Raw genomic sequence first — 26,353 nt, 5'->3', positions numbered from 1 at the left:
GACCAAGAAAGTAGACTCTGTGCATTATAATAAATCCTCAAGCGATAATCCCCCCTTGGACTGTCTTGGTGCAAAACCAAGACATAAATCATGTCTCCTGGAAGAGGGAGGACGTATCACAGGCAGGGCACAGCGAGCTGAAATCTCTGAAACCGACTGGCCTTCACTTCCTACGAGACAGAGAAGCTCTTCTGCCCCTGTATACGGGAGGAAACAGGACTGGACAACCGTGAATAGGAAGGTTAACAACAAACCTCCAACACAACTGAATGTGAAACTGCAGAACAGATTTGCTCCACTATCAAAGGACCCTGGATCTATATCGGACAACCATCCATCTAAAAGTAGCAAAGTAAGGTCTGAAAATCTGTTGAAAAGTAAAAGGCCACAGGGAAAGCTAAAGGCTAGGCCTGAAACTCTGATTGTGGGTGACTCTGCCGTAAAGGATGTACAAAGGATGTGCGGTAAGAACACTAAAGTCCTCTGCTTTCCTAGGGATATGGTCAACAACTTGAAGGAGAGAATTCTTCAAATTGCAGATGAATATCCAACTGTGACATTGTTCTGCATACAGGGTCAAACGATGTGTCCAAACAACAGTCGGAGGTTCTGAAACGGGACTTTACTGGATTATTAAATACTGTAAACTCTCTGAATGCAGCTGTATTCATCAGTGGACCTGTACCGCCCGTCAGAGGAGGAGACGAGAGATTCAGCAGGTTGTTTGCACTGAATAAATCAGCATGTACTGACCACTCAGTGCATTTTATCAACAATTTTAATATTTCTTGGGAACGCAGACATCTGTTTAAAGCAAATGGATTTAATTTTAACAAGTCAAGGGTGAAACTGTTCACCTCCAACTTGATTTATTCCATACGTCATCCATCTGTGCTTGGTGCCAAGGCTGAGATAAACGAGGAGTTATCTCATAAAGAGGAACAAACAGTACTGCAAGAACAGACAAAGCCCAGCAGAAACCTTGAGGAGGAGCCTCATCTGCCCCCACCTGGGATGAGCTTCAGAAAGGAGAGACATCAGAGGCAAGAAGAGGGGTCCCTATTTGCCTCCAACTCTCTCAACAACACCAACGACCAGGACCAGGGACCACGACCTTCCCCAGTCCCCCAAACCCCTGACAAGCCATCACCCTCCTCCCCCTCCCTTTCTCCCTCCTCGCCACACCTGAAATTCACTGAGGAGATGATGGAGCGGGTCAATGCTGGGCTCAGATCTACCCCCCGGCCCAATCCCCTTTTTGTCCCCCATAAACCCCCCCACCAGAGCAGCCAAAGGTTCGCCATCGAGCCCCGCCCTCAACAGAGCAATCGAAGTTACATTGCCCAGCCTCGCCCCCCTTAGCTCCTCCTTACCACCTTCACGCTCTGTCTCCGCAGTCTGATGTGTGATGTGTGGAGGGTCCGGGCTGCGAGGATTATGGCAGTGGTGACTTTTCCCAGGAGAAGCTGGGACCCTGTTTACTAGAAGGTTTTAAAATTTCTGTACTTTTAGGTGACAGAAGGAGACATGTGGCCTGGTCAAAACACAGAGAGCAGCACCCTAAAAGATCTTTAAATATAGTAAACATACCTTGTGTGCCACAGACTGCTCCCAAACACGAGGGGACAAGTAATGCCTCTAAAACACTTAAGTTGGCTTTATTAAATGTTAGATCTTTAGCTGGGAAAACATTTTTAATTAATGATTTAATCACTGAGTGCAGCCTTGATTTTATGTTTCTAACTGAAACTTGGTTGGACCAAAGTAACAGTGGAGCTGTTCTCATCGAGACGACCCCTCCTAACTACAGTTTTATCAGTGAGGCCAGGGTGAGCAGGAGAGGAGGAGGGGTTGCTGTCTTATTTAATGAATCATTTCAATGGAAACAGCTATCTCCTGGAAGTTTTCAGTCTTTTGAATATGTGGCTTTACAGCTGAAGGCCCCATCCAAAGCTGTGTTTCTTAATGTTTACAGGCCTCCCAAATACTGCACAGACTATTTTAATGATCTCAGTGAACTGCTGTCTGTGATCTGTGTTGATTTCGACTGTGTAATTATTGTTGGGGATTTTAACATCCATGTGGACAACCCTCAGGACAAAGGGACTAAAGACCTGAGTAACACTCTGGGCAACTTTGGGCTGACTCAGAATGTAACAGAGGCCACACATAATAGAGGACACACTCTTGACCTACTGATCTCCAAGGGCCTGAGCATTTCGAAGGTTACTGTGTCTGATGTGGGCCTGTCTGATCATTACTGTGTTTTCTTTGAAAGTAAAAGTTCAGCCCACACAAATATATCAACAGCAGTGATCACAAAACGGTGTATAACTGAATACAGTAGTGAGATATTTAACCAGGTCTTCCCATTAACACCTGACCTGTCCAGAGGTTCAGTCAATGAGCTCGTCAATAGCTTCAATGCTAAAATGTTAAATGTAATGGACACTTTTGCTCCCATTAAGGTGAAGTTAATCTCTGGAAGGAAAAAGTCTCCCTGGAGAAACTCCACACTGGTGAAAAATGAAAAAAAGAGAGTGTAGGAAAGCTGAGCGCACATGGAGAAAAACAAACCTCCAGGTTCAATTACTTCTTAAAACAGAATAACTGCTATGATGCCTTCCAGTCAGGTTTTAGACAGAACCACAGCACTGAAACCGCTCTGACCAAAGTGTTTAATGACATATGTCTGAACACAGACAGTGGAAAAATGTCAGTCTTAGTTTTGCTGGATCTCAGTGCAGCATTTGATACAGTTGACCACAACATATTACTCAAACGAGTAATGTGGGCAGCATTGTTTGACTTTGTTGTGCATGTTCTTCAACCCTCCTGCTTTAAACCAGCTGCTTGCTCAGTGATGAGAAAATTACACTTCCCCTTTTCTTGCGTTCATGGCGCAGATGTCAATGAAGCAGTACTCGCCACCTATAGCTAGCACTACAGAAGGGTTACAGACTAGTGAACACCACACTCACTTCCACTAACATTTCTTGGGGCCTCATATTTAAAAGTACAGTGAGAAGCAGTAAGATTTAAGAATCAACTTGAAATGTCTGCAACATTTGACATGAAACAATATTTATTTATTTCACATTGTTAGGAAAGATCACAGATCAAGATTCATATGCTTTCCATAGTGTTAGTGCAGCATTTGTTTCCACGTAGGCCTGCAGATATAACTGATCCCAGTCATGCAGCCTAATGAGGAATGTAGCAGGAATGTAATGGATTTTACTGAGGTTATATTTTGATCTGGAAGACTTCTATGACAGCCTTTGCATAGTTTTCACCCGGGGGTGGCTTCCTCTTACTGCCTGGCTGCAGAAACCTGTTGATGGCAGGGATTTGGATCATCCTGCCCTGGAAAGACTGTGAGGAAACACAGAAAGCTGACTGAGCATTTCACAGTACTTGGTTTAATAATAACTGCCATTCCATGTATAAAATAAAGAAAAAACAAAATCTAAAAAGAGAACCTCTTACCTGATTTTTTTTTAAACCAAAACTTTATTTATTAAAGATTGAAAAATTGGACCTTTATACCCTGAAATAGCATGCATGCCCCAGAAAAACCCCTGTAACTTTAAAGGTAAATACAAACTTTCATGGTGTCATTAAAAAACCAAGTGTTATGATAGAAGAAGGTGTTTCTGTCAACGTTACCTTAACAGCAGAGAAGTCTTTGAGAATCCCAACTAATTTCTCCTCTAGCATCAGGGTGCATTCAACCAGCAGCACATCTGCAAGGCTTAGTTTGCCTCCCACCAGGTACACGGGTCCGGTCAGAGCCTGAGACGTTTGTCCAAAAACACATAACACATACTTTAGTTGTCAGAAACCATTATAATCATCAACAACTCATTTTATTCTGTTTTTCTACCTTTTCAAACACAGGAAAGTAGCGTTCCTTTGCTTTTTTCTCAATCTCTTCCAGTTTGGCTGTGGGGTTTGGATTGAAGGGCAGCACCATAATCATTTCCATGAGGTCCATCAGTCCCTCGGAGTACATGTTGATCCTAAAAAACAAAAACAACAACAGCAAAAAAAAAAAAAAAATTCTTCAACTACAAGACAGACTATCTTTATTATGTCTGATAAATAAATAAACAAATAAAAGACCATACATGACACGGTCTTTGAGGTCCTTTCCATGCATGTTGTACTTCTCGGCGAGGTAATTTAAGATGGCTTTTGTCTGAACGAGCTTCATGCCATCGATTTCCACCATTGGCACCTGTTGAAACATGAGCTTTCCATCTGCAGGGTAAACACAGAAGCTAGTAAAGCAGGGTGGCACTCCCAGGCATAATAATTCATCTTAGGCTACATCTTTGTAGGTCATGACACTCCTGAAACCTTTTGCCCACAAAAACTGCTGATTCACTTTAGTTAAAAGATGAAAATGTGGAGAGTGGCCATAAACAGGGTTTACCCACGCTCATGATTTTAGCTTAAATCCCCCCTTTAATTCATGTCCGTTTCATTCAGTTTTTCATATTTTAGTTACGGGTTTTGTTATTGTTTTTATTAAACTCACCATTTACGAGTTTTAAATACTCTTCACGGGTGTCCAAAAACTTCTCATCAAACTGTGAATATAAACATTTAGATCAGTTTCTAGGACAGTAATAACAGTAAAGCCTGAACTTTGAGTGCATTTTCATTATTCAGCTGTAACGTTTACCATGAAATGACAAATGTTACAGCTGATCAAGTCTGCAGGTCTTCAAAAAAGCACTTACCTCGACTTCTGCGACTGTTAAAAGCCAGCGAATAGACTCCATCTTCCCTCTCCCATTGAAATAGTGCAGCACAACTCTTTCACCCATGATTGTTGGTTATTTTTTTCCAGAACTGATAACCCGTGAACCTACAAACAACAATGCAATCACAGTGAAATATGAGCTGCTGAATGAAGATGGAAGTGATACTACTGAATGTGAAGCTGCGATACCTGCGATCCTTCCGGCACTCGTGGAGAAGTGACTGAAGCGAAGGGAGAAGTGCAAATGAAAGTTCAGCTGTTATATAACACTTATTGAAGTCCAAGGTTTGGACGGCTTGAGGATGAAGGCGGGGAAACATGTGAAGTCTGTGATTGGTCACTGCCCACCAACACAAGCTGTGAATGTGCTTTGGTAGCAAAAAAAGAGAAAATTCCCAAGATGTTAAGATTAGTTCCTCCCTGTTAGCGGTCCATGAAATATTACATGAACTCTTAGTCAGCTTTTTTTCTTTCCAGTTTCTTTAAGTAGTCTTCAGGAATAGTTCTCCAGGCTTCTTCTTCCTCATTCAAAGCTCTTCTTTGGATGTTGGCTGCCTTTTGTTTGGATCTCTGTCAAGATGATCCTATCACTGCTGTTGAGGTCTGGGCTTTGGGGAGTCCAATCCATGACTCATAGTGCTCCAATGTGTGTTTTTCTTTGGTGTCAGTCTCCACATTAATGCTGGTTGTAGCAGTGCATGCTGATGATGAGTTCCAGTCCAGCTCTTCTGTAATTTGGCATACTTCAGCTTTTTCTTCCTGTTTTCTTTCCTGAGAAAGGCTTCTTGCCACCCTTCCACTGAGACCATTTCTGATGAAGCTTCATTGATTAAAAATTGGCTTTTTACAGAGTTGTCTGTTATATGTAGACAGAAATCTGGCTTATCCCTCAGCTATGTCCCTTTTTTGATGCTTTAATGATTCATAGGTCAGTGTTAAAGTGGCTTGAGAAAAAGAACATTCCTGTTAAAAAAAAAAAAAAAAATAATAATAATAATAATCAGCCAACTCCCAAAGAAAAATTTGGAAATGCCTCCAGAAAGCCTGGAGAACTATTTCTCAAGACCACAATAAAATAATAATAACATCTGGCTCCTTGTAAGCAAATTATAAAGAAATGAAGGATGTTGCAAGACGTTTGCACAACACCGTACTACTTGCTATTAAGCCGTTTGCCAAAATATATTCAAGTTACAGCTGAATAATGAAAATGGGCTCAAAGTGCAGAATGTCTACTTTAACATGAGGCTATTCACATGTAGACTGGAGCAAAGGTTTAGGACATGCAGTTCTTCAATATCCCGCCTTCTTCCTTTTAAAGCAAGAAAACAGAATTTGACAGGTACAGCTGTGAGCTGTCATACGTTGAATGGGCCGACGATCTGAAACAACAAGGAGTCAGAGGAGCTCTCTGTGCAAGCGAAACAGGTCATCCTTAGGCTGGAAAAATAAAGCAAATCCATCCAAGAAGGTAGGAGTATAAACTAGTTACACCAACTGATGGAATATTTTAATTAAACCCCTTGAAAGCTTCAAGCAGAATCCAATTTTGAGTTAAAATGATGAAAACTGTGTCACTTTCCAAATATTTCCCAACCTATCTGCTTTAGTATTAATAGCTGGATTAATCCCTGACAGAGTAATCCAGCAGCCAAGCTGTGCTCATCCTGCAGCAGCTGTGGGCCTGACATGGAAACTGGGCTGACAGGTAATAGTTCCATTTAAAAGAAATACTAATAAAACATTTTAATCGACTACAATTGCTTCATAAAAGAATAAACTGTGCGAATACCAGTACCCAGTCAAAAAGTTTAATTGTACTTGATAACCTGCATTTCAATAATTACACTCAGTTTGGCCAAGAGGGGTTAAATGTGTTACTGAACAGAAACGGATCTATACAATGTCACAACCCCTTGAATTGCATTAAAATTCAGTGACATAAAAAAGAAGATAACACATAAATGACAGCTACCTGATTGGAAATGCAATCACTGTAAAACAAAAGAATAATCATGTAAAAAGAAAAACATTACTACTGTACAGAGGCAAAGTAACTTGACAGCCAAAAAAAGTCACAGTGAATAGTTACAGTATGCATATAATGTGTACATGTGGTAAACAACAGATATGATACAAAACTGCGAATGCAACCTCCGCAGGCCATACGTTCAGCTCCAGAAATACAAAATAAAACACTGATGAGCAGATCTGGGCTCACATTTTGGCAGGTTGCATTCTACCTGTTTACTTAAATATTTTACATATCACAACATCCATGGTACGCACGACAAAACTGAATTTATTGCTGTGTAAGATTTATGTACACATTTTGATTATAAAACGACTATGCCTACTCTTTGGAGAGAAACAGTTCTTAGGGCACAGATCGGAGCTCAGGGGCGAGGCCACTAGCGGTGTCCGTATTTGGCAGACCAGTCTGTTCGCCCATGAATAGTCTGCAGCGGCGGGCGAGGCAGCAGACCCGGGGTGCTTTTGTTGGTCGATGGCATGTTGGCAGACGTGTTCATCTGGCTCCGGCCAGACCGCCATGTTGCATAATCTGAAACGGCAACAAAGAAACACGAAAAGCGGGTTTTGAAGGCAGTGTTTTTTTTCCCTTTATAAATTCCTTTTTTAAGAACTGGGTATCAAAGAAAGCTCAGATCTGTGCTCACTTGATGCTGTTGTCTCCACTGAAGGACCCTGATGCCCTCTGTGACCGGCAGAGCCGCTGTCTTTTTTGTAAAAAGATGGCATGTATCCACCTGGGATTGTATTTGTGCCTGATAGTTAAAAGCAAAAGCCCATTACTTTGAACCTCTTTAACAACAACAACAACAACAACAAAGAGTCTAAAGGTTACAGTGAAGTTACCGTGAGCGCCTCTACTCGGCAGAGTCCCTCCGAATGGAATACTACTGCTGCCCCAAAGATGGCTTCCAGTGAAGTCTTTACTGGCATTTATGGCCACGTTCTTCTTTGTACTAATGCCTGATATGAACAGAAAGGCAATCATAAATATTAGATTCTTAAATGGGCAACATTTAAGAATAACAGAGCTGGGTAAACCTATTAACTGAGACCCAACATTATAGATTATTTTTTTAAATAAAGCCCATCCCCTACTTCTGCTATGTATAAAAATACACTGTTTATTACCAGGTAAATATCTCGACTGCCTCAAGTAATGCTGCTTAGCAGAGGCAGTTCTTGATGGCTCTTGATAGGATGCAGTCTTGTTCAGGTTTAAAGGTGCATCTTCATTTCCAGTGGGTTGGCTAAAATCCAGAATATTTCCATATCTGTGGGACAAAAAAGTGGAGGGATCTGAATAACCAGCATGCACATAACTAATGTGCAAATGTCACAAACAGATCAGAGCCTCACCTGCTCAGCGTGCCCTCTCCCTGCCTCGACTTCTGTGTAGAGAAGTTACTTTTCCCAAGAATACTTATAGACGTCAGATCGGTTTCTTCGTAATCGTCCCAGTCGTCACCCTTGAGGTGCCCTGTGCCGTGGCCCCACCGCCGCCGCCCTCCTCCTCCTTTAGGTTTCAACTGATAGCTCAGCAGGTTTGCATTTTCTGGCTCCTGCCTCGTTTGCTACACCAAGATTGGCCAAGAATATAAAGACAATGCAACAACTTGTCTCTTTAGCCTTTCACTGATTCATTTTTTCTGTGCTCTACATTTGTGCTACTCAGATGTGGATTACACAGATTTTTCAAAGCATTTAGGAGCCTCACCTTGCACTGGAGAGTCTTGTCAACGATGTAAGGAAGATGGCTCTGCGGCGTTCCCTCAGTCTGTTCCTGCTTCAGGATGTGCTTTGGCTGCTGCTGCTCTCGCACCAGCTCTGTGTGCCGCTGGTACGCTGCAGCCTGGGCGGCTGCTGATGCAGGGGAGTGCTGGACCTGCTGAAGAGGCCTGGAGGGCGAGCAGTGTTGGTTGGGAGGAGGAGGCTGGGAGGGGGGCACAGGCTTAAGCAGCAGAGGCTGCTGCTGCAACATCTGTTGAGACTGTAAAGGAGTCTGCATTGGCACACGGCTCGGCTGAGGCCTGCCCTGCTCCAAGATCTGCTGAGGCGTCCCCAAAGCTTGGCCAACATGGAAGTACGAATACCTGAGAGCCTGTGAAAAAAAAATGTATTTGTTCTCTTCGCTAAGCTGCACAGAGTAATGGAAATACCAGGACATCAAATCAGACACTACCTGGGCAGACGCTGGTCTCTTCTTGGGATCCCACTGCAGCAGGTCGGTCATCAGATGGATGGCTTCAGGACTTGCATTTGGGATCAGTGTCTTCAGATTACTGGGAACACACTGAGGCCAACGGAAATTCATAGCACTTGCCAGCTGATATCCCTCGGGCCAATCATTCTAGAAGGAGGAGTCAGTCCACGGTTCACGTTTTGAGACTTGAAAAACTCAGAAAGCTTCACATTCTCGCTGCGTTGCCAACAGTAGACATGATCGCGCCCACTCAAGCCTGTCCTTATGATTCCACCATATGCACCGTAGCATGTTTCTAAAGGATCACAAGCAGTTCTCAACACTAATAAGCACTGACTAGTTTGACAGAAGTCGACTCAAACTGCACACAGCAAATAAGGAGGACTCGAAGGATCTTTTTGAAAGACCCTTTTTTAAAGATGGCTCCTCACACTGTAGAGTTTCAGTGAGGTGGCTTAAAACTATGATTTCTGATGTGGACACCAACTCTTATTAAGTAACACCTTGTTTCTCCCAAACTCAAAATGTTTTTGGCTCTGTGTGTGAATAACTACCTTCTTTGGTGTACCCAAGACTTGGCAAATCTTGAATATGGTGTCTACTTCACTGGATCCTGGGAAAAGAGGCCTGAGGGTATACAGCTCTGCCATAATGCAGCCAACTGCCCACTGGTCTATAGGTGAACTGTAGGATGTGGATCTGAGGAGCACCTCTGGAGCTCGGTACCTGGTACAAAAAGAAGAGTAAGAGGACTTAGGCATCCTTCAAGTACATGAGAACTACGTTTGCTCGAAAAAAACAAACAAACAAACAAAAAAAAAATCGACTCACCATCTAGTTGAAACATAATCCGTGTAAGGCGGTCGAGATCTGATCTCTCGGGCAAGCCCAAAGTCAGCTATTTTCACCAGCTCTGGGCCCATGCACAGAAGATTCTCTGGCTTCATGTCCCTGTGGAAAAAACCTAACCAGAGACGCATGCATGAGCATCTCGCCGGATTGAAATGCCAGGGATGCAACATTTAATGAACACCCTGGAGTAAAAAAAACAAAACAAACCAGACGTACCATGTTTATGAATGAAGGCGAGCCCCTGAAGTATCTGAAACATGATATTTCTTACAGTAGATTCAGGAAATAACCGGGTCCTGCACAAAGAAACCATTCAAGGCTGGATGAGTACAGAAACAGCAAACCTTACTCAAATACACTTTCAAATATGGAAATACCTAAATCACTGCACACACCTGTCTTTCATGAGCTGGTACAAATTCTCCTTCATGTACTCAAATATAAAGTAGAGGTGATCATTTTCCCGAATTACCTCCTTAAGCTTGATCACGTTAGCATGGTTCAGCTTCTTTAAGGACTGCAAGAATAGACACAAGCATTAACACAACGTGGACTCCATAAAGCCAAAGCAGAGGGAGAAATAAATGAATCTAAACATGCTGGGCAACACACAGAGGTCACTGCAGCACATTCAGAAGCACACCCTACAACTACCAAAAAACCCTTGTAGGTATAGGTAGGGTGTAGTTTGGAGGGTGAAATGCTGCAAAGGTAGGATTTATACTTACAATTTAAAAAAAAAAAAAGGGGGGGGGGGGGGGTATGGAATAAATAGAAAGCAGAATGGAGAAATATACACTTTCCCATGCACTGGGATGGTATAGGTTTAACCATGCTATATTTTCGTAAGGGGGAGGAAAGCCATAATGGGTCTCAGATTTCATGATAGCATGCTGTAATTATAAATCTACTCAGCAGGACTCATGTTCTACTCGTGTCTGCTGTATCAAGGTTAAGCTCTAGAAAGGGTGTGTGTAGGCCGGGGTGGGGAACAGAGCTCAAAACCAACAGCACACAAGAATCACCTTCTGCTCTTAGAGCTGGTGTGTGACTGTTGCACTGTGAGGAAATTTAGACAGTAAAATACTGAAACGGTGTGAAAAACAAACAGAGAGGCATTCATTGATTTCCCAAATGTCCTAGCATGTAAATCATCACTACATTACCCATAAAGCAATAGCATATATACACAATAGCATTAAGAGTATTATGAGCTTTCTAAACAAAATAATGAAAAATAATCAACCCAAATAGAAACATTGGCCTCATGTGATAATGCTTTTCCTTATTTTGTGTCATATATGTGCTGGATGTTGCAATGGATGTTGTTATTCATACCATAATTTGATAATAATGAGATTTGAAAGTAATCCTAATATGTTTGATTTTAGATTTTTTTTTTTACTCTTGGCTGTACATGACGTCAGAGTGAGTGTATTTCCTAATATGGTTATCTCAGACACACAGCAACCCAAACACAACTGCTGTTCAAAGGTTTTTCATGTGGAGCAGCCAATCAGAAGGAGAACGTCCATAAAAGGGAAGGACAGTAGATGCATTATCGTGGGAGACTGCACTAAAGCCCAGCATGTGGTAAATATGGTTAATTTTTAACTGTAAATCCCGAAGAGTTAGTCACGTGTAATAACATCATATTTTATGGTCATGTTTCCTGTTGCAATCAGTGTTTATTGATGTACCTGCCTGTAGTGCAGAATGTCTTTCTCGACATCATGAATTCAAAAATATTATCATGTTGAATTTCATGAGTGGTATACACCCAACTGATACTTTATTAGGTACATCTTATCAACTTCTCATTAACACAAATACACCCCCCCCCCCCCTTGATTCTCAGTAGGATATGGTAGCAATTTATTCAATGCGTTCAGACATGTAGACACAGTTGAGACAATCTGAGCATCAAAGTTACAGTAAGACAAATAACAACAACCGAGGAACGCAGAAGAGAGTCTCTGAACGCACAAACAGATGCGCTACAGCAGCAGAAGACCACACTGGGTGCCACTCCTCAGGTAAGAGCACGAAACTGAGGCAACAGTTCTCATTGGCTCACCAACCTTGAACAACGGCAGCTTGGAAAAATGTTGCCTTGTCTGATAAGTCTTGAATTTTGCTGCAACATTCAGATGGTAAGGTTTGAATTTGGTGTAAACAACATGAAAGCATGGATCCATCCTGCTTTGTACCAAAGGTTTAGGCTGGTGTTGTTGGTGTAATGGCGTGGGCGAATCTATACCACGAGTAGTTCTGAGGTTTCAACCTGGTACTGGGAAGGTGTAACTAATGAAGCCAGTGAGTGCATGTAAGTAATATTTAGACAGTGAAGTAACTTACAGTGAGGTGACAGTTTTAAGTTTTGTTAAGGATAAAGGCAAATGTTTCTAGCTGTGAAAGGGACAACATATATATTTTCTCTGAGTATGTTAAATTCTTCAGGACTATTTTGGATGGCACAAGCATGACAGGGGTCAAATGACGTGTTCTAATGCACATCGAGCCAGAACCAGCTGGCCACTTTGGTTTGGCTGACTATTCCTGTGTAGTACAGCATAAATCAGTTTCTGCTGAGAGTCTTCAGTGTGCAAAGCTACCTCTTTCCCTCATCTGCCAAGGAGGACTAGTAGAATAAAAACAAAAATCTACAGGACAAGCACATTTACATGTTTTAAAATCATAAAAATGACATCTTGTGTCACATATAAATATAATTCTGTGTATTTCATTCAGAAAATAAGGTACTATGTTAAAGCACAACAATGCTGATCAATTCAAGCCTGGATACAACTGAAGAGGCTGCAAGATATCCTTTAAGGATTAGGTGTTCAAAGTAAATTTGGTAGGTTGCTTAAATCATTTTACCCCACCAAGAATGAAGAATTGTGTTAACAGATTCAATGTTAAATTTGGGTTGATTTATTTTCCATCACTCACTTTAAAATGTTAAACTTTTCAAAAATGTAAGCTCACCTTCACTTCACGGAGGTTCATGCATTCTTCCCAGGAGTAGAACTTCCTTTTCATTCTGAAATAACATAACAGAAAAAAAATAAAAAAACAAAACAGCCTGTGTCTTGGCTTACAGTTAGCTTTTCAAGTCGAGACCAAATGAAATCATACTATAGCTAAACCCAAGAAGGAAAAACATCTATCACAGATTACAGAGAAACACAATTTCGTGATACTCACTTCTTAATGGCAACTAGTTCCCCCGACTCCAGACTGCGGCCGAGGATGACTGAGCCGTAGGTGCCATCCCCGAGCTGTCTGATGGTAGTGTATCTATTCATTATGCTTGTCCTTCCGTAGCATTGTCAGGGGGCAGATAATAACGGGGTGGAAAACAGAGATGTGTTCGCCTCCTACTGCTGAATGCAACCAGATTTTCCTGTGACAACAGCAGAAGACTACAGGCAGAGGTGGAGGACTCATTGTGTCATGGACTTCTGTCCTTTGAGCTGAGAAAGAAAAAAAAATAAAGAGACCAAGCATGAGTTCACTCAGCAAAGGATCCACAAACTAACCACTGAGTGGGACATTATTTCTTTAAGCCTTTAAATCTTATCAGTCAGTGATGGGAGACAATATTAAATCTCCAATGCAATTTCTAAGTATATGTTTCCACTGTATATATCCAGGTACAGATATACTGACCAAAAAGTCACACAGATAGTTTAGAGCCTTGATTGGTTAGTTACTGCAGTAGAGTCTGAACTCTGGAACAATGCTAAAAGGTCGTGCGATCTGATGAATGCTCCCGAGTGATGGATGCGATGCATCAAGGTAAGAAGAGAGGCAAGTGAAGTGATGCACCCACCATGCATAGTGCATACCGTCGAGTTTTTCAGGTGACCAAAAAATGAGGCTAGCTGACTACTTGAATATATGGATTAAAAAACAAAAAACATGAATTTATTTTTTTTCCCTTTCCTGATAGTGCACCATTTTCGGAGATGATAATATCAGGATTTTGAGTAGTTCAGGGAGGAACCCGGTGAGAATTTTTGGGATGTGCTGGAAAAGACATTACACAACTGTCCGCCTCTCCCATCATAAACGCAACATCATGGTGAAAAAGTAATGCAACTCTGCATGGAAATAATTACGACACAGCGGAAGCTTGTAGAAACATAAACACACCAGCTCACTCATATCATATCTTTTATTGAATGCATGCAATTTATAGTCACCCTTCCATCCCTTATTTAATAGAATAGAGGATTTGGACTGAAAGACTTGCATGCTTTGCGTAGTGAGTTTCAGTTTCTTCCTTCTATACAAAGGCTTTTAGTGCCAAAGTGCAGCATAACAAGGTTTAAAAATAGCTTTCTTCTAGCAGCCATCACTCAAATAAACAAATCATAGTTTTGCTATCCTAGATGATGCTGTGCAGATTCTCAATATCAGCATCAGAGAACATTAGAGGGACAGCTCAAGTTGAGATGGAGACAAAGTCAGAGTGGCAAGGCTGAGATGGTTTACACATGGGCAGAGGAGGGAGAGTGGATATATTACATAAAGGATGCTGAATATGTAGCTGCCAGGAAGGTGGAAAAGAGGAAGACCGTGGAAGGAGTAATGAATGTAATGAAGCAGGACGTGCAGAGGGTTAGTGCTGGGGTGGTAGAGATAGGATAAGGCGGAGGCAGATGATCTGTCATGGTGACCCCTAAAGGGCGCAGCTGAAAGAAGACTTTGGGCAAAATTACTGAAGTAAAACTAACAAAAAAAATTCATAAAAATAACGTCATACCAACAGTCAAACATAATGGTCACAGTGTGATGGTCTGGGGCTGCTTTGCTGCTTCAGGACCTGGAAGACTTGCTGTAATTGATGAGACCATGAATTTCTGATATCTATCAGAAAATCCTGAAAGGAGACTGTCCGTCTGTGTTGGAGTGGCCCAGTCATGGTCTGGTGTGAAATCAGATTAAGATCATGCATTTCAAGCATCTCAAATAGGCTGTTCATGCCGGAAAACTCTCCAATGTGGCCAAACTAATGGAAGAGGGGCCAAAATTCCTAGACAGTGATGTGACAGACTCATTGCCACTTATCACAAACACTTGATTCCAGTTCTTGCAGCCAAGGGTGGCACAACCAGTTATTAGGTTCAGGGGGCAATCACTTTTTCCACATAGTCATGTGGGTTTGGATAGCTGTGCTGTTTTACCCTAAATAAATGAAATCATATTTAAAAACTGCATTTTGCATTTACTCAGGTTATGTTTGTCTAACATTAAGCTTTATTCATGACCTAAAACGTTTAAAATGATAATAAATAGAATACAAATTAAGAAGGAGGCAATATATTTTTCTTTCTTTGTAACAGCACAGTATCAGGAAACTGATTATATTGGTCAATTTATCCCCATTCATTTCAAAAGAGGGGTTCACATTATGTTAACCTACTGGCAAGAGCTAGCAAACCAGCTACTGTTTACTGCTTTGTTCACTGGCGTTGTTCAGACTGACTGGATTTAATACTACAACAACCCCCTGTGAGTTTGTGGTTACATTTTAGCCAGCCCTCTGTCAGCTAGCGTGGTAGAAATAAACATTGACCGCAATGTGATGCTGCTGGTGGCCCAGCTGCTGACAAGCCATCAGAGAAACAGTGGACTAAATGGGCTTCTTACTCAAAATAAAACGACGAGCAGCACACAGCACTTACCCTCCTCGCGTCAAACCGCCAACAGCTCATAGCCAGTCATTCGTAGTCGATGGTAAACAAATGGCTTACTCCATTAGCCCGCTAACTGTTACCGTTACACTCCGAATAGCCGCAACCAGTGTGCCCAACACACACCGTAAATAAATCTCCAGCTAGGCCCCTTCCTCCCTTCCTTCCTCCCTTCCTTCCCTCCTTCCTTCCTCACAGAGATTATCAAGATCTCGCGTTGCTGTGAAAAGACCCTGCAGTTTAATTTCAACAAATCACAGCAGTCCTCCTCTCATCCCGTCGTAAAGATGCTGGAGCGTAAACACCAGCTTTTATGTATCTATATCGCTTTTAACGAGTGCGGACTATTTAAAGCAGGGCTTTTACTGTGTTTAGTCCACGCATTGCTAGAGAAGATAAACATGAAGCGTTGCAGTCATTTAAAGTTATTGACATTTTATGACATAATCGTGAAAGGCGAATGGCGAGGTGTAAAGACCAGCCAGTAACATAAAAATACGCAAAGAGTGGAAAAGATGTTTAGGTGCAGAGCAAAAGCGGAAGTGAGCAACATTTAGTGCTCTTGTTTCGCACTCTTATGAATGTGAGGTCATCATCGTTTTCCCTACTCCCTAAATTGTTAGTACACATTCTTTTTTACATGTATAAAGTGCCTTTCGGAGAGTGCTGTTGCCATTTGGTGCTATATTATAATGAATTGCAAAATAAGTAAATTTAAAAAAAAAACTTCAAAAAAGCAAAAAAGGAATACTGGCGTGCCTACTGATATATACAACTCGTGGATTTACATTTTATATTTAACTGGCATGAATTAAAAAAGCAACAGCTCTGACAATCACATTGGAATTTACACTCACAGGACACTTTATAAGGTACACCTTGCTAGTACTAGGTTGGATTCCCTTTTGCCTTCAGAACTACATTAATTCTTTGTGGTGTAGATTCAACAAGTCGTTCCTCTGAGACTTTGGTTGGAACATCCCATCCCACTGCATCCCAAAGGTGCTCTAGTGGAATGACATATGTTGACTGTGGAGGCCAATTGAGTACACTGACATGTTCAAGGAGTCAGTTTGAGATTATCTGAACTTTGTGACATGGTGTGTTATCCAGCTGGAAGAAGCCATCAGAAGATGGGTACACTGTGACCAAAACTGAGGTAGGCTCTGGCATTTAAATGATTGGTTGGTACTAAGTTGCCCAAGGTTTGCCACGAAAATATACACCATTACACCATCACAACCCTGAACCATGGATACAAGGCAGGATGGATTCATGCTTTCATGTTGTTTATGCTAACCATCTGAATGTTGCAGCAGAATTCAAGACTCATCAGACTAGACAGCATTTTTCCAATCTTCTATCATCCAATTATGGTGAGCCTGTGCAAACTGTAGCCTCTATTTCCCCTTAGCTGCTGGGAGTTGCATTTAGTGTGGTCTTCTGCTGGTGCAGCCCATCTGCTTCAAGGTTCCACATGTTGTGCATTCAGAGATGCTCTTCTGCGGTTGTGATGAGTGGTTAATTGGAATTTAGTTTTAATCAACAACCATGCTACATTCAAAGCCACTTAAATAACATTTCTTCCTCATTCTGATGCTCAGGTTTAGCTTCAGTGGGTCATCTTGATCATGCTTAAATGTGCCATGTGATTGGCTGGTTCCTTTAACCAGCAGTGGAACAGGTGCACCTGTCAGAGTATTTAATGTCCCGTAATTAACATGCCAACAATTTGGTCACTAAAGACAGTTGTTGTTATAATACACAGTTGTTATAATATAACACACACATACAGGCCACTCATAAATGGCAGCGGCTAGTCGTTGCCCCACACAGGGATGTTTATTTTTCAGCTGATATTGAAGAGCCGGAGTGACACAGGGCGCTTCTCGAGTCTCACAGCGCCTCCTGACTTCCTGTGCCACTGAGGCTCCGGGCTACTCAGCGAAATGGCTGCGTTCCTGCGAGCTCGTAAATATGTCCGTTGTGTTGTCCGTTTCTCCGACCGTGAACTGTAAACGGTAGTACTGACCGCCTGTGAAGATAACGAGGAGACTTACTGGCCAGGTTGTCATGGTGGGTCACCGTGTTTTTGGCAGTTATGTAGCGAAAAGTGTTAGCGAGCTAGCGAGCTAATGTAGCTAACGTCACCTGGCTTCTTTTAATGCTACCTGCAGCTCAGCCTAGCTCAGCTAAGCTGAGCTGTAAGCTAACTAGTTTACAAACTAGTTACGAAAGTAGTTGATTTACAACACTTGGCGCCTACATTTAGATGCAAGACCCTCAAATCAACGATATGCAGATTAATTCACAGTATTATACACCGAGGTTAGCATCGCAGACTGTTAAGCTAAATATGGTTGTGTTACCTGAGTTGCTTCTAAATCAGGCCCACAGCAGAACTTTATAGTTTCTATTTTTTGCAACAAGTTTGACCACTTTGACAGTTTGTATGTTAAAGAAAAATGAAACTTATTTACCGCAACATGAGCAGGGAAGTGTGCTGTAATAAGGAGCACCAAACTGTCAACAAAAAACGGTGTGCAATGCATATAAAGCAACGTGTACTTACAATATTGTTGTTTATTATGTATTACATATGCATTTTAAATCGATTTTGTTTAGGGAGTAGCAGTGTAATTAACTTCAACCCAAAGTGAGCTAAATGCATATATTAATGTTTATGTGTATTAAGTTTGGTTACATGAGGCTTGCTATTTTAGTCTCTAAATTTATCTTCATCACCTTATTGACTGCTATATACAGGATGGCTGATAATCTGTTTTTTATATAAATAGTTAACCGTAAATGTATTTATTTTTTTATTATAACTTTTCGGTTTCTTGTGCAGGCTGACGAAAATGCAGATATTGAAGGTACAGTAGAGGATGAAGATGAAAGCTCAGATGATCCAGATCTTCAGGTGAGCAGCATAAATTATGGTTTGTGCAACACTCTAGGGCTGTGCTTCATTAAATTTTACTTCCAAGGAGCCACATTTTCTTGCGATTTATTTATTTAGTCATAAAAGCACACAGTGGTGTTAGTGGAAGGTAAGCGTGGTAAGAAGACATTCTTAAGGAGGGGACACAGGGAGAAAAGACTGAGATATGTCAGATTACACAAAATTTGCACTGACAATCAGTGACAGCAGGTCTGATGGAGTGATGAGTCTAATTTGAAATTCTTCTTTTAAATTGTCATCAATATGTACAGTTGAGGCCAGGAGAGAGGTACAACAGTGGGTGTCTGCTGCCATCTATAAAACATGGTGGAGGTGCTGTTATTTTGATCCATCATGCAAAACCATCTACAAAGCTTCTGATTGTCAACAGCTTCATTTTTCAGCATAACAATGATCCTAAACACACTACCAATGTAGTAAAAACATACCTGCATAGAAAAACACACACTATGCTATCAGTCAGGGCTGGGGCCTCCCCAGAGCCTGGAGCAGCACATTTAACTTATCTCCTGAAAATAAAACAAAAACTGCAGTGTCATTAATGCATAAATGTCAAGAAAACGGCAATATTCTTAAAGGCGAACCTGTACTGTGCATCAGTGTATCTTTCGAGCTAGCACTGAAATCACTAACAAAAACATTTCTTTTGGCCAAAGATAAGACATGTTATCCCCTCATGTACTTATTTGTTTAAAGTGGCAAAACCTGCGCTGTATGCAAAACATGGCAGCCGAATTAATTCTCATATGTCAGGCAGGTACAATGAAAGACGAGGAGGACTTTATTTTATTTGTTTGCAACGATTAATTTATAAAAATATATTATAAGAATGTAGTACACTGTAACTCTACTCTTTGATGCATATCCATCTTTGTTTCTAATATTTGTCTTCACCTCCTGGCAGTTTATATATTGCTGAGTTCATACAGTATTGTATCTCATTCTTAAATTTGTAAACCAAATAGGCTGTAACAGCGGTGTTAAAGTTCAACTAAGCATGGATAAGCTGAAACCTTTCTTTGGCACTCACTCTATTAATGTTGTAATCGAATTGCAGCTGGAGCTCAATGTGTTCAGAGCTCAGTGGATGTCTGAGCTCAAACCGAGCTCCGGAGCGAGTGGAACGAGCAACCGACTGCTCCAAGCCAAAGGTCTGAGGAAGGCGCAAGAAATTGCTAGAGAGGAAAAGGCAAGTTGGGGAATTATTTTTTTTTCTAGCTGTAAGCTTGCACGTGTTGTCGATTATTATCAGCTGTTAAATGACTGACGAGAATCACCTTCCCTCAGGCCACAGAGCTGTTCTTGAGAGCTGCTCAGGAGGAGCAGAATGGAGCTGTCTATGAAGGTATGCGTTACATAGGATACAGATGGCACTGTGCCATAAATAAAAATAACTCTTTAGAAGTTAACAACTCTTTATCCTTAAACGCCGTCCATTTAGTTCTGTAATTTCTCTGAGGTTGTTTGATTTGTTTCTCATGTCTAATCTGATGTTTTTACTTGCAGCTATCAAATTTTATCGCATGGCTATGCAGCTTGTTCCTGACATTGAGTTTAAAATCAACTACAGCCGTCCTCCTGATGCAGACAGAGGTGGAGGGAACTAGTAAGCTACTTTATTTTGTTTAATCTTACCGCAGGTCTGTTTTGTGACAGCATGTTTTCAGACATTAAGTTGTTCTAAAATTATAGTCTTATGTAAATCGTTTTCTTTTTGGGGATCATTTTCCCCTGTGAGGTAATTAAGATGCTAAACAGAGAGCTGCTATATTAATTATTATTGAAATTCTACTAGTGGTATAAAGGCTGAACTTATAATATTAGGGCTAAACAGTCAGACTGAGGGTGTGAGGAGGATCACTCAGCTGGATTAAAACTTAAGCTGCCCCATTTACAACAACAACAAAAGCAACTTTTCTTTCTTTGCTTTTGTTTGGTAGGTGAATAATATAGTGTGCTGGCTTGTATGAGAGCAATGCATAGTCTAATTTCTTAAACTGAGCACACTGTGTTTATTTTTCTTTTTTGCAGCATGGAGGATAGTGATGCTGATGGGGAGATCGAGGATCTACTTGCCTACTTCGAGCAGCAGCTATTTGTGGAAGGCTCATTTCCAAAGATCTGCACTCCTGAGGTTGAAATGACTCAGGTGCACATTTCAGGTAAAAACCTCTAATGTAATTTCATTGTAAACCTCTCGAGTCATAATAAACACATAGCCATTATCATTCTTTTCTTTTTTTGATTGCAGCTTTGCCACGGGAAATCCTGATGTACATATTTCGGTGGGTTGTATCAAGCGATCTGGACATGCGTGCTCTGGAGCAGCTGTCTTTGGTTTGCCGTGGGTTTTACATTTGTGCAAGGTCAGCCTCGCTTTCAAAGAAATCAGCTGGGTGACAAATTATTTGTCAGCAAGCTCAGCTTTTGACAAAATTGCCAATTTTATATCGGGCAATAAAGGATCTCATGGTGCTGTGAGCTCTTAATTTTTTGTTTCGCTTTCATTCTCTCTCCAGAGACCCTGAGATTTGGCGCTTGGCTTGTTTAAGAGTTTGGGGACGGAAGTGCACTAAACTTGTACCCTTCACATCCTGGAGGGAGATGTTCCTGCAAAGGCCCAGAGTCCGTTTTGATGGTAATTACTACTGACAACTCAGGTTTCTAAACCCACATCAGTGCAGGAAAATACCAAAGGTACTGTTTTGTAACAGATACAAAATGATTTAAGAGCTACAGTGTCATAGAATACATATTTTATTATCAAGACAGATACCATAAGCATGCTTATCAGGTAAAATTTTCCACGTTATATTTTTTTTTATAGCAGTTTATTTCAAGTCACATTGGCCTAGAGACCTGGCAGCGGCCATCTCCCAACCACTGTTGAAGAGGGAAAAGAGCAGTTGCTAGCAATTGCTAACTTGAAATTTGTCACAGAGAAATATGGTGCTGTCGAAAACCACCTCGTGATTGCAATCTTCAGTAGTTTGCATGGAGGCTGATCTGCAAGCATATGTCAGCTACTCAGTGGAGATCATTCACCTTCATAATAAAAATTTCAGATTTTTAAATGTGTGGTTACAGTGGTAAAACCCAAGTTTTACTGTGAAGGGGAATGTTTTTTCACTACATCATGGAGTGTAACTGTACAGTGTTTGCAGACGAGTCGGTGTCTTCCATGTAAACTATGGGGAATCTGCTAGTGACCCGAAGCAAACGAAAGGAGGTTTTTGGGGCAGAAATTTCTTTGTGACCAATTTCATTTGGTGGGAAATTCATATTTGTGTCGCCAACTGGTCTGTAGGTATAAGGACTTGATGAAAGTTTGCCAACCATGTTTGCGTACTTGCTCTTAACTTGCAGCTCACCGTTGCCCCCTGCAGTGTGAGGCAGCTGCTGGAAGGGTACTGAGTTTCAGTACATAAAAAGACCGCAGGAATAACGTTACGGGTGTAATACTTCTTTATGCTGCAAACTTTTAGATGATTGTTACATGCAGCTAACAACAGTTGAGAGCTAAATGCCTCAGATTACCAGCCACTAGTGTTGTTTTTTGCTGATGCTTTTAGAAGTTATTGCTGCCATATTCAATGTAAACGAATTACTGGATGATTCATTTTCTTTCCACAGGTGTGTATATCAGCAAAACATCGTACATTCGCCAAGGAGAGGAATCACTGGATGGATTTTACAGGGCTTGGCACCATGTTGAATACTACAGGTAAATATTTTAGTGTAGTCTTTATTTATTGTGAGTTGTAACGAAACCACAGATGACATTTTTGACAGTGACGACATTGTTACCTCAGGTACCTCCGCTTCTTCCCTGATGGCCACGTCATCATGCTGACCACCCCTGAGGAGCCTTTGTCCGTTGTTCCCCGTTTGCGTACCAGGAACACCAGGTACACCTTATCTTTTCTCTAAACTCAGCTGGACCCATAGAGAGTATAAAGGATTGACAATTGTTTCATTGTGTTTCATTTCTCAGAATGGATTCAGTTCTGCTTGGTCACTTCCGTCTCTCACAGGAGACAGGCAATCAAACCAAAGTTTTTGCTGTTGTCTGCAAGAAAAAAGATGAGGTAAGGAAATGTTTGAGGCATTTGAGGGGTGGGAAATGAATAGATAACCATATATGTATAATAAGGCCAGCTCATTGAGTAAATGAAACCTCAATAAATGGAAGTGGTTAAAAAAAGTCATATGTTTAAAACAGTGCAAATACAGTTGCAGTTACACAATTTGGGGAATTTTCCCCTTGAAAAAAATTACATATTGTTTAATCCTAGTACCTCATTCATCAGTGTGTTAGCATGTCTGTTTCTTTTCATGGAAGAAGTTGGCCTCTTATTGGCCTCTACTCAAACACAAATAAGTTATTTAGCGTGCAGTACATGGCTGCACCAGCGTTGTGCTTGTCAAAAACATTTCTGCATAACATTACATTGCATTACATAAACACAACACTGTTAAATGTATTGTTATAGTTTACTAGGTCTAAAATGATTTCCCCCTACACAAGTTATACTTCTACAAATGTGTGAGGGTGCTAAACACTGCAGCACTGACAGAATCTATGCCTCTGTTCGAAGCACCCAGAGCCCGGGAAAAAACGCTTTATTTATGTTACGGATACAGTTAGCCAACAAAATCTGAAACAAATGAATCTCAGCTGTGAGTTTGGCTAATCTCTTCTGGTTGATTGCCAGCTTCGTAGTTCTCACATTTCTGGCAGATTTACAGTATATTCGGCGTTCTTAGGTGTCATGTCTCTGAGAGCATCTGCTGTGAATTCCAGTTTTCCATAATATTTCACCTAACCTGTCGGATTACGTCTGAACTTGTAAACCGCATCTGTTGACAGAAAGCAACCGACTTCCAAAGGAATCGGTTCTGCAGGCGGAATCCAGCTCCGGAGGCTGAACACAGCTTTCACGTGGGACTGGCTCTGTCCTCTGGGGGGCATCAGAGTTTTAGTAAGCTTGTGTGGATCCACCATTCCTGCCACATCACTTACAAGTAAGTCACAGGACTGCTAATAGAAGTGACCAAGAAGGGAAAAACGTCAATTTCTGTTCTAAACCTGATCGTGATTATGCTTTTAGGTTGACTGGGGAAACGGTCATTACTACTTTTGACCTGGACAGGATGTACACACCCTTCTTCTTTGCACGTGTGAAGAGTTACACTGCTTTCTCTGAGCAGCCTCTCTAAGCAGACCCTGCACATGATCTCACGAAGACCACAGCAGAGATTGAGTCATTGTCGCATCAAAAACACGTACTTCTCAGCCTGTTTTAATTTGTGCTGCAGCTGCTTTATGGTGTTGCTGTTTGAACCCTCACGTTTTCTAAATGAAAGCATGTCATTCTTTCAGGTACACTTTAGAGAAAAATACTTATTTTCTGATTTCAGAAATTGTGGTAATATGCTGAGAGCTAAAATAATTAGCAGAATTTCCCACCTGTTCCAAGCAATGAATGTTCATACTGTTTTTGTTTTGTTGTGCACTTTCTTCCTCAAATAAACAGTGATGAACAAAACAGCTTCGCTGCTGTGATGGGGCTTTCTTTTACTCAAAATTAATAGATTACAGAAAACCTACAATAGAAAACCTATTACACAACACGAGTTTAACAGAAAGCATTGCAGATTTAATTTCATGCTTCTACATCATTTGTCTCTTTGAGGACACGTGGGTTTAATCCACATATTACATTTTCTGGGAACTGAGCAGATCAAACAGGATTTACAGGAAAAAAAACCCAAAAACAATAAATGTGAAAGTTGTTTGGATTAGTCTGAAATCATTTGTAGCTTTCCTAGAGCTGGTGGCTGAAGTAAATATTTAAATTGTTTGCTATTGCCAGTTTTTTGGTGGTTCACAGTAAACAGAAGGAAAAGGTCAATAAACGGCTTCTTTTACAGCAATCCTGAATCACTGTGATGAAGCCAGCGTTTGGTCATTTAGCTGGCACTGATTTATGGGAAAAGCAGTGGGAGGATAATGAGGAAATTGCCTAATAATACCTCCAGTAAACCACACCAGTAAGCGGTTATTGTTTCTGACTCATGCTGGACACAATATCATTTTCCCATAGCAAGAGTTTGAGAAATTAGTTTGAGGCAAATTACCTGAACGGCCACTTGAACGTTTATCTGTTTCATAAGTCTTTAAAATATGTGAAAAAAATATCTCTGTTCGCATGTTTACATTTCAATGACATGTTAGATTTTGCTTACCATTTATGTAACAGTGTAAAAATGTACAGTTATTGCTATTAATTTGGGTTTTCCTGTCTGCATCCCCTAATCCCAACCGGCCGCCCCTCCCTGAGCCTGTTTCTGCTGGAGTTTTCTTCCTGTTAAAAGGGAGTTTTTGTTTTCATTTCTTTCAGACTTTTTGCTTTTCATTCAGTTAACTTTCCAACATTAGTTTGTTAATTTCACTTTAGTTTTTATTTTTTGAAAATGTTTAATTTCCATTGGTTTTAGTCGTAGTTTTAGCCTTTAATATGTCAAAGGTAAGATAAAAAAAAAAAAAAGAAATCAGCACATGTATTGCAAAAAATATGAATATGTCTATCAAAGCCTCATCAGGCATTTTTTTTCCCCAAACACTAAATCTAAACATGCATTTACTTTATTTTAGTTGGTTTTCCAAGTTAAAAGAGGATTTGTTTTATTTTTTCAGAGGTCTAATTGTTATTTGTATTTCAGTTAACTCTTTTTTTTTTTTTTTTTTTTGTTTACTTTCAGTTACCTATAATAACTCTGTTATTGATGGAGCAGCAGGAGATCTGATAACCAAACCTTGTTTTTACCTGTGCTTATGTTAGAGATACTGGGGGGGGGGAAATCTAAACATTGCATACTGTACTGCTGATTTTATAAACGTCAATAATGTACTCTGACCTCTGGATGTCCTCAGGCCGTGGCCTCTAAAAATCAGTGAGTAAGTAAGTCATTGTTTGAATAGTGGCTGGCCAGCAGATACGCCACCAAAGCTCACAAACAGTGGCTCTGTCCTCCAAACGCGACCTCAGTGTGACTCACGGCTCTCCAGTGCATCAAGTCTGCGTGCAGTGCTCCTGAGGAGGACAGAGCAAATGGAAAAAACTTTGGGGTGAGGGTGGGTTATTGTCTCGACATATACTGTGTAGACTGAGTCGAAACGACGCTGACCGACCTCGGTAACAGAGGGGAAGAGACTTTTTTTCTGTCCCCACACCATTAAATAAAAACTTTGTAAGACAAAGCTCCCAAAGAGCTAGTTGGAATAGTTTCATGTGTAAGTGAGAAAGCTGTGCAGGGTGTGACCCCCTCACTCTGGCCTCACGTCTGCTTTCTGAGGTCAGACATTTGGTCACAACATCCTGATTAAATCCACAGTGAGCGAGCACAGACAGAGAGACATAGAAATTGATAATCTCCTGAGAATCAGAAAAAATCATTTTGATATCTAGATTTTTTTTAAAGATAATTAAATATTGTGTTTGAAAGAAATCCACAAAAAGTCCAAATTCTCCTTCTACACACAGTAATACCAAAAAACTTTAGAGCCCTAGCTTACACATTGGTTTTTATCCATAATGCACAATAGAACACTGAATACAAGTTTTATTTTGAAAAGGTTAAAATTACTATTCTGTACTAAACTGAATTTAGAAATCTCACATTGAGAAGAAAAAAAGATTATCAATCAAAACATTAAAAATGAATAATTTAACATCCTTTCTTGCTATAAAATGTGGAAACTGCAATGCTCATCACTTTGAAAATAAAGTCTATGTTATCTATCAAATCCCTACAAATGTGGC

The 26,353-nt window shown here is 40.8% G+C and overlaps 3 protein-coding genes across 3 annotated transcripts; 1 reads left to right on the top strand and 2 right to left on the bottom strand.

Moving 5' to 3' along the window:
- Window positions 1-3,067: 3,067 nt before the first annotated feature.
- Window positions 3,068-5,080, bottom strand: LOC146374833 (glutathione S-transferase A2-like). The gene is made up of 7 exons (XM_084948337.1): window positions 4,961-5,080; window positions 4,749-4,876; window positions 4,544-4,595; window positions 4,131-4,263; window positions 3,887-4,022; window positions 3,670-3,795; window positions 3,068-3,375 (listed from the first exon to the last, which is right to left on the bottom strand). Exons 2-7 carry the CDS (start codon window positions 4,833-4,835, stop codon window positions 3,247-3,249), a joined length of 663 nt encoding a protein of 220 aa, XP_084804463.1. The 5' UTR covers window positions 4,836-4,876; window positions 4,961-5,080; the 3' UTR covers window positions 3,068-3,246.
- Window positions 5,081-6,568: 1,488 nt separating this feature from the next.
- On the bottom strand, window positions 6,569-15,762 carry LOC146374832 (serine/threonine-protein kinase ICK-like). The gene is made up of 14 exons (XM_084948549.1): window positions 15,554-15,762; window positions 13,068-13,336; window positions 12,849-12,903; window positions 10,253-10,374; window positions 10,074-10,153; window positions 9,837-9,969; window positions 9,560-9,731; window positions 8,985-9,152; window positions 8,520-8,903; window positions 8,162-8,376; window positions 7,934-8,076; window positions 7,649-7,765; window positions 7,450-7,557; window positions 6,569-7,334 (listed from the first exon to the last, which is right to left on the bottom strand). Exons 2-14 carry the CDS (start codon window positions 13,166-13,168, stop codon window positions 7,183-7,185), a joined length of 1,950 nt encoding a protein of 649 aa, XP_084804675.1. The 5' UTR covers window positions 13,169-13,336; window positions 15,554-15,762; the 3' UTR covers window positions 6,569-7,182.
- Window positions 15,763-17,463: 1,701 nt separating this feature from the next.
- fbxo9 (F-box protein 9) lies at window positions 17,464-24,078 on the top strand. The gene is made up of 13 exons (XM_084948550.1): window positions 17,464-17,638; window positions 18,414-18,485; window positions 19,585-19,716; window positions 19,815-19,872; window positions 20,034-20,133; window positions 20,559-20,689; window positions 20,779-20,893; window positions 21,047-21,165; window positions 22,161-22,251; window positions 22,340-22,435; window positions 22,522-22,615; window positions 23,398-23,552; window positions 23,639-24,078. The coding sequence occupies exons 1-13, from the start codon at window positions 17,636-17,638 to the stop codon at window positions 23,745-23,747; spliced, it is 1,275 nt and encodes a 424-aa protein (XP_084804676.1). The 5' UTR covers window positions 17,464-17,635; the 3' UTR covers window positions 23,748-24,078.
- The last annotated feature ends 2,275 nt before the right edge of the window (window positions 24,079-26,353 follow it).

The sequence above is a fragment of the Perissodus microlepis genome, chromosome 13 (genome assembly GCF_051167445.1).
Source record: "Perissodus microlepis isolate ML-2025 ecotype Zambia chromosome 13, ASM5116744v1, whole genome shotgun sequence".
Taxonomy (NCBI): Eukaryota; Metazoa; Chordata; class Actinopteri; order Cichliformes; family Cichlidae; genus Perissodus; species Perissodus microlepis.
Note: the sequence above shows the minus strand (reverse complement) of the source record. Positions and strands in the feature narration are given on the sequence as shown.

Excerpts from the sequence above, each read along its gene's own strand:
- fbxo9 (XM_084948550.1), top strand. Across the intron at positions 22,252-22,339 it reads CACCATGTTGAATACTACAG|GTACCTCCGCTTCTTCCCTG; the intron begins GTAAATATTTTA and ends TTGTTACCTCAG. Across the intron at positions 22,616-23,397 it reads TCTGCAAGAAAAAAGATGAG|AAAGCAACCGACTTCCAAAG; the intron begins GTAAGGAAATGT and ends ATCTGTTGACAG.
- LOC146374833 (XM_084948337.1), bottom strand. The coding sequence starts at position 4,835 with ATGGGTGAAAGAGTTGTGCTGCACTATTTCAATGGGAGAGGGAAGATG. Across the intron at positions 4,596-4,748 it reads TAACAGTCGCAGAAGTCGAG|TTTGATGAGAAGTTTTTGGA; the intron begins GTAAGTGCTTTT and ends TTATATTCACAG. Across the intron at positions 3,796-3,886 it reads ACTTTCCTGTGTTTGAAAAG|GCTCTGACCGGACCCGTGTA; the intron begins GTAGAAAAACAG and ends CAAACGTCTCAG.
- LOC146374832 (XM_084948549.1), bottom strand. The coding sequence starts at position 13,168 with ATGAATAGATACACTACCATCAGACAGCTCGGGGATGGCACCTACGGC. Across the intron at positions 9,732-9,836 it reads GATTATGTTTCAACTAGATG|GTACCGAGCTCCAGAGGTGC; the intron begins GTGAGTCGATTT and ends TTTTTGTACCAG. Across the intron at positions 7,335-7,449 it reads AGTGGAGACAACAGCATCAA|ATTATGCAACATGGCGGTCT; the intron begins GTGAGCACAGAT and ends TTGCCGTTTCAG.